General features: G+C 38.5%; 1 protein-coding gene across 1 annotated transcript in view; it reads right to left on the reverse strand.

The window, feature by feature from the left end:
- pde3b (phosphodiesterase 3B) overlaps positions 1-8,186 on the reverse strand; it is a 53,042-nt gene extending 44,856 nt beyond the window's left edge. Inside the window, 1 exon segment of the mRNA XM_034218872.1 lies at positions 7,148-8,186. Coding sequence (XP_034074763.1) covers positions 7,148-8,035 — 888 coding nt within the window. The 5' untranslated portion in view covers positions 8,036-8,186.

The following is an 8,186-nucleotide window of genomic DNA, read 5'->3' on the forward strand; positions in this document are numbered from 1 at the left end:
TCATATTTCATCAAATAGAGTTATATTATAATAATCAGCACAAAGACAGATTAACAACACTTTCACTAAAGATGACCATATTTTCATATTATATAACACCTGTATTATAAATTAAACTGCGGATGCCACATAAGGCGTAATTCTTTCAAGCTGTTTTACTTTCACATGGACTGAGAGAAATTATTCACCACATTGAAAATATAACATTTCCTTTTAATAGAATAAAAACACACACTTTTAACTGCAGGTAACATCTTATTGGCTGTTATTTAAAAGGCAATGCAACTTCTCTCTGTTAGCACAAATGTTGGAAGTCTATAAAAACAAATAGTTTTAAATTAAAGCAATTTCACTTGTTTAAAAAAAGAAAGTGCAAAAAGAATATGAGCTACAATGCACAATTCAATTGTGGTGTTCTCTTAAGTGTTTATGACGCATTCTGAGCATGTAAGAGGCAGAGGGTGGCCCAGCATGCCCAACAAGGTTTAATTTAATTATCCTCTGTTCAGTTAATTGTTTAAAGCAAGATGGACTTATTTACATGCCATAATCAGCATGTGGAGTTTTAACTGGAAACTGGAAAATAAAACTGAATGTTTTTCTCAGCATATAAAACTCATCCTGAATTAAACACACAATGGCCAGACACGGTTTGGTTTTGGTAACAGTTTCAATAAATGCACTTTCTCCACAGACAATACAAATAAAGAGGCTGAGGATGCAAACTGTAAAAATAGTATATTGGGTACTGTTAGAAAAATATCACTCGTACAATATACATGTTTATATTATTTGCCCATTAAGAAAGAAATAACCACATCATTTTTCGAAATCACAAATCTACAATTACATAATAAACCAAACATGTACCTTTCGATTTTAAAACAAAATTCTGCTCTTAGATTTAACACTTATTACTTTGGAAGATTTGTTCAATTATTTAACACATTCCATACACTTACACCACTGTGCAGATTGTGTCAGCCTTAACATTTCTGTTTTTATTCAGTAAACACATTTGAATATATAAAACAAGGAATAGATATTTTTGAAATTCTTAAAAAGCTGATAGCTCTGTATGATTTCTAGATGAATAAACTGAGTGGTTTTTACATTGCAACATTTTTCTCCCAAAGACTCTTTCTATTGCACCTCGTCTGAAGACGGACAATTTCTCCCTTTCACATCAGTGCTGGAGGCAGACACTATATTCTACAGCGCGATTAATAAGACTTGGCATTTTTTTCTTCTTTGCAATCACCCTGTGGTACGTCACTGGGTTGTGACGTCAATGTTATATCATTCCACATGGCTTTACAGCAAGCGAACGTGACAGCTGAGAGCTGCTCTGCGTTTTCACTGCTCTCCCTTCCAACCTTTCTCTCTGTAGCCTGCTTCTCTCTTCTTGTCTGGATGGGGGGTTAGTTAAGTGTATTATTTACCCCTGCCTGCCCCCGTGGAGTGGTAACCACACAAAAAGAGGGCCTTCTCCCTGAATTGCACCACCAGCAATGCCTCTAGGTCTTACCATTGAAGTAAAGCTTTTAGATGTCTGCCACTAAAAGCCCAAATACAATAATCCTACATAAGAAATACTTTTGCCACTTTATCGACATCAACTCAAAAATGATACCGGAGATCAGAGATACAACATGATTTAATTGTGTTGCAGAAAAACTGGTAATTCATGTTGTATGAGTCGAGTGACTCCTTGTTTTGGATATAACAATTCGAAGGAACAATTCGATTAGAACAAATATGTTCGACAGTGAGTGACCTGTGTGCAAGAAACAATTATTATTATTATCTTATTATTATTAACAGACTTATTTAGGTCTCCTATTGAAGAAGAATTTAGCACAATAGAAGGGCACTGTTAATGCAATAAATCTAGGATTTAGTGCAAACCCCTGGCATTTGCAGTCAATCCATAAAGCTTTGGTTGTGCAAGAGGTTTTGAGGTACTGTGCCAAAACACACAACTGAGATTTGAAATTATCAGAGCAAAAATGAACATTCATTTCAGCTGGAATCGCATAATTGAGACAAAACATCTCCAACACTGTATAGAATATGTGTTATAGTGCACTGCATGTTTGGTTTATATGTGTAAATCATGTTTGCACCTTCACAGATTCAGAAATGTCCGTCCTCTTTCATGATTTCTATGAGCAGTCTAAACACTTTTTAAATGCAGTGTGTATAATAGTAAAGGCTCAGATGGCAGCAATCATGAAGTGTGTTCCTTTCAAATCAGTCAGATACATTTGAGGATGGCACCTCGAATGAAAGATGTTCTCAGCTACAGACAGTCACGAACTCTAACACAACACTGCAAAAGACAACTGAGAGGTTGATGTATAATACAAAATAGAGCAATGTTATGACTTATAATGTGGACATAACATGACATGAAAAATGTGTGCAAATCACAAGCACCTGTTCTCTTTATTGTTTGGTTCTTGCCTTCTTGTCAGGTTGTTCGTTGAATAGTAAAAAACAAAGTGAAACAATCAAGTATGTCATACATACATACAGTCCTCTTTGATGTTAAAAATGTTTTAAAGAAGAATATACAAACTGACATCAATGTGATGAAACTATGAAGTATGAACGTTGTGCAATCAGACCACTGCATTTGAATATGGTGATCACTAATGGCGCATTTCCACTGCAGCGGGTAGCCCCGTTTAAGCGTCCTTAAATCGTCCTCAAGCGGCCAGGCCAGTTTTTGGTGGCCTTTCCATATAGCGTGGCACCGGCTAGCGGGTTCTTTTTCCCTCTTTTTCCGGCCCCATAAAATCGTGGTTCTATCAGACCAGGGCCAGGGCTGAACTAGTGACGTCAACACTCTCGACTGCTAATTGGTCAGAGAGAATCTTCACAAGATCGCGCGCGAGATCATCCCTAGCGTCGCATATATATTTAGAAGCAAGCTTGCAGCATTTTTATACACAGCATTTTTGTAAACGGAGGAGCTACAAAAATGGCAACGTCAAAGAAAAGCACACCGTGGTCGACCGAGGAGGTGACGACGTTCCTACATCTCATTGGGGATGATCAAATCCAGCAGGAGCTCGACGGGACAACTCGAAATGTGAAGAAAAAAAAAAGCCGATCGCCCCGCCTACACTGCGTTGCTACCCCAGGTCCTAAACTGTAATGGAAATGCGCCACGGCCTGGGCCGGCCAGCGAGGCAGCCCGCTGCAGTGGAAATGTGCCATAAGACTGTAAAGATGTTATATAACACTCCTTTGTAAATTCAGTTTAAAAATGTAACGCTTCATAGGGCGACTGTGGCTACGAGGGAGTGCGGTCGTCTTTCAACCAGAAGGTTGTGGGTTCGATCCCAGCCCATGCAGTCAACATGTTGATGTGTCCTTGGGCAATATACTTAACCCTGAGTTGCTCCCGATGGCATGGCCAACGGTGTGTGAATGTTAGGTCCTAGAGTAAGGTACACTGCGCTGTATGAATGGGTGTGAATGGGTGAATGACATGTAGTATGTAAAGCGCTTTGAGGGTTCTTAAAGACTGGATAAAGCGCTATATAAGTACAGTCCGTCTTCCATTTACCATTCATACGCTTGTGGCGATATAGAGGTTATCAGAAAGAAAAGTCAGCTGAAACATACTGGCTATAGAAGTTGCGATGGGCTGAAAATAATGACGATTTAAACACATGCTTGTCAGTACCAGGGCATGCCTATTCCATATCTATATGTTTTTCTGTCATTTGGTTTAGGAAGAACATTGAAGGTGTTCTCTTCTCATTACAGAAAAATATTTGGTAGCATCTTTCTTATAAATATGTGCAAACCTAATTTTGTCATTAATTATTGGCTTTGCTGCCTGTTTATAACTAGAATGTGTGAATCCAAGGGAATCCATAACCCTAAATAGCATTGTAAAGAAATGAAAAGAAAGGTAAACAAGAGTTACATTTGCAATTTTAGTCTAATAGATAAATATTTGTGGCACGTCTGTACAGCCCCATTTGCATGTTACTATAGCATAAAGAAACACTACAATAACCTGCTCACAGAAGTATTGCTCTTTAACACCATTAGTAGCTAAATCAATCCAAAGTGTACCATTAACTAAAACAATAGCAACAGCCTTTTAAACATAGATGTTGATCCATACACTGTGTTTTATTATTTTGCTTTGTCTACACAGTGCACATTATTGCAATACACAATTAACAACTTATTAATTAAATTCCAGTGACTATATATATATATATATATATATATATATATTTTTTTTTTTAAAGAGGATATTCCCCAGAGCTCCCAGAATTGATTAGGTTTAAAAATCCCTGACAATTTTGCATTTTCTTTTCATCAGCGAGAAATCTGTTAGTTATACCGCGTGAAACAAAAGTACTGTTGCTGTTATTACCTGCAGTATGATATACAATCCACATCAATAAAGGATGTTGGTTAAACAGTTGACAGCATATTTGTTTGGGAGTGTCCTGCTATACAATTCGAATCAGTACCTGACAGTATTACATAGCCAAAGTGTAACATTGTAATTATCAAATGGCTGAAGATGTTCTGAAAATGATTTCAATTTATGTATAAATGATTTTAAAAGCAAGTTTCAAGAATGAGTTCACACATGGATGTCTGTTATCCGGGACCAAAACATGCTTACTTTCATCTACATGATGTCAAAACTCTAAACAAATATTTTGATGATGAACTTGCCGTGTATAACACCTTGTGTGACTATTAACAAAAAAAACGCCGCCACTCTCTGCAACTGAAAGCCACAAACACAATGAAGCTCTCGAACAGGGGAAAGGGGGGGTGCCTGGTGTGCAAAATGCGTGTGAAGATGAAGAACATGTGTGACATCACCAGTGAACCCTGAGTGACTCCTTTGCAGTCTGCCTTTGTGCCTCTTTTTCGCTGCCTCTGACGCAGAACCGTGTCATAAATACTGAGAAAAATCTTCATTTCAGAGAATAACCCTTTTTAAGATTTGAGAACATCAACAACTGCTCTTCTCTACATTATGAGTTTAACCACTAATATTGTAAGCCATCATACTATTCCAGTAAGATCCATCCCAGCATCCCAGCATGCAAAGGAAAGAACACCTTAGAAAGGTTGACAGTAAGGTGCATCACAGCCAGTATATAAACACGCATCCGCACCAACATTCACCACGTTGACATAAAGGTGTCTTAACATGAGGCTGGATAATCTGTTCAATTTTGTCTATATTTTTCCTCAATATTGATTAAGACGCCTATCAGATATTCATCTGGTAATTCAACACATTCACTAACTACCAAGTTGTTGTTGTCCTCCCACAGTTTCTATACAACTGTGAACAGTTTACGTTTGTGCAATTTCACACAATGTCAAATAAAGTCAACAGCTTGATGGAGATGTGGTAAGGCAAATTAGCTTACATGGTCTGTTTAGTTAAATAAACAGAGTCCGGTTTTTTACACTCCAATGGAAAATAATAAGGTGTAGTACTTGTCATTCAGTTGTAAGCTTTGGTGACCCCATTTCTGAATATATCAACACTTAGTACTAAAAAATATGTAATTTAATTGAAGTTTGAATTGGAATCCTATTATTAGGATTGTTTCTAATATACAATTAGGGCTGAGATTCTTTCAAAAATATTTCATATCAGAATTTCTGTTGAAGGACATGCTTGTTGTCATCAATTTGAACTATATGTTATATTTACAATCAATTATTATATTGCATGTTTGCCCAGCCCCATACAATGTTGTCTTAGTTCATATATTTATTTGGTAAAATTAAGTGCTTGCTGGGATCTTATTTTTGCAGGAAAAAGCAGAAGGTGAAATGGTGTATGGTGTGTATGCAAGGTCCCGAATTATCTATGTATCTATTTATGTATTGCTTCATGCTCTTTTAAGGCCTTTGTGACTGCTAATCGGCTAATAGCCTAAAAAATGAAGTGGGAAAACAACTGCTGGAAAAAGCAAAACTGAGGCACACGTGAGATACAATTTAGTTCTCTTATCGTCTCTTTTAGTTGTCTTATAGCAAAGCTGGGAGGACTGAAAAGCAATGCAGGTGTTGTTGGCTCAGTCAACTGAAGAACTGTATGTTTGCTTTAAAATATACTTCAAAATAATATTGACAGAAATGTTTGCTTTTATCTTCACAGAAATTAAGACAGCAGCTTGTATCAGCTCTTTCCTTCACAACTTATTATGTGCAACATGATAGTTTTCATTTAGAATGGATATCACTTGATATAGGTGTATTGGTTTACAAAACAAATGCAAAGTAGTAAGGAGGATAACTTTGCAGTAGACCTGTAAGTTACTGTATGCAAACAGACTGGTTTTATACAGCTTGTGTATACAAGCAAACAAACAAAAAGAAGAAACACCCGCTGAATGTGGACACTGAATAATCCCTGCCAGGCCTCACCATTATTTTTGTTTTGTAGACTGCTTTAGTCAGGTGGGACTGTAGGCCACAACACTTGCTTTGCTCCTAGTTGTGTTGTTATTGTGACAGCATGACACTCATTGCATTGATTATCTTGTATATTGGCTTAACTTCACAAATTAATATATTCCCCCCAAAAATGTAGATAAACATTGCTGATGTCATAAAGTGTTTAAGGCAATTAAACTGCACATTTGAGCACCTTCATCCTACAGGTTTTACCCCACATTACAATTGTTGTTTAATTGTATCTGATGTATTCATGGTCGATAAAGTTATTATATTATATGAATTTCTGATAGAATGCTGATTCTTACATTTTAAGTATGTGTAGGCTATAAAACACACCTTTTCATAATTTGTTGAAATACAGAAATGATGCAAAAGCCAATATACTACTTCTAATGACCAAATGTAATCTTATTAAAATATTTTACCAGAAAAGCTCACCTACCAGGAATGTACTTATTGCATCTAATAATTGTGTTAAGCTGATTTAGTTCTCAGAGGGAATGTTCTTTTTCTTCAGCAGTCAGTAGTTTGATTTGCTTTGAGAGCTTTATCATGACATAATAAGACTGGGTGTTTTCCTCCTCTGGTGCACATGTGCACTCGGGGTAGCAGTGGATGATCAGCGGGCCTACTTTAGAACAATAACAACAGACACGGTCCTGCAGGGAGCACCTACCTGTTCTCTGGATATGCAGGGCAGCGAAGGTCTGCGAGGCATTTTACAACTGCCATAATAGCTGGTCGACGTTTCCCCAAGTGAAACACAACTGGACCTTCTCCTAGGTCTGATCACTGGGACCTTTTCCTCCGCGGTGGAAATCCCACTCGGTGCTTCCCTCGACGGGTAGTAGCGGTCAAAACAGAGCCCCAACAGGGAGCCCGAAACCCCCGCAAAGCAGGCGAAGAGAGGTCGGAGCAGTGCAGGCAGACCGCTCAAACTTGTGAAAGAAACCAGCCACACAACGCTGGCAAACACCAGGATAAGAACACTGTGTTTGAGTTTCAGAGTTGGAATCAGTGTGAGCAGACCCACACATCCCAACACGAATAACAACCTGCCCACCATTTGCATCTGGTGTTGGTCCTCTCCCCATTGCAAAAACCGCAAAACAAAAAAATCCCCGAGGTAACACGATGCTGGTAGTGACAGGAGCCAACATTTACTGCTCTCCTTCTTTTTCCTCCTCAGGTAAAAGGTGAGAAAGAAAAAAGCACATCCTATGCTGAATAAAGGACTGATGGACTGGGAGAAGCCCGACAAAAAAGTCCGCAAATCCCACAGCGAGTCACTTTGCAAGCTCCTAGAAATGAGAAAAGAAACTGCGAAGAATACAAACGCGCCGACGTAAAGGGCAGATATCTTTAACAATTTTGAATTAAGAATGTCTTCGTTGGAAAACCTGCACACGTTAAACAAAAATCCCCTGTGATGGTCCTGTTTGAGAGGGGTGACGCAGCTCTTCACATAGCCGTTCCTGAAGCCCTCTGAGCTGTTTACACTTCCAGCTCCGTCGTGGTGCCTTGTTTTACTGTGCAAAAGCTCTCCTTCCTCCCGTGCAGACATGGCTCGACTGTGCCTCCTCGTATCCACGCTAAAGTCCCCCTCTTCTAATATTCACGCCGTGTTAACGCTGAACTACATGACAGCAAATGCACTCCATGGTCACTCAAACGTGCTCCAGCACTTGGACTAAAGAAAGAAGGTGAGATGTTGT

Source organism: Gymnodraco acuticeps, unplaced genomic scaffold, assembly GCF_902827175.1.
Source record: "Gymnodraco acuticeps unplaced genomic scaffold, fGymAcu1.1, whole genome shotgun sequence".
In the NCBI taxonomy this organism is placed as follows: Eukaryota; Metazoa; Chordata; class Actinopteri; order Perciformes; family Bathydraconidae; genus Gymnodraco; species Gymnodraco acuticeps.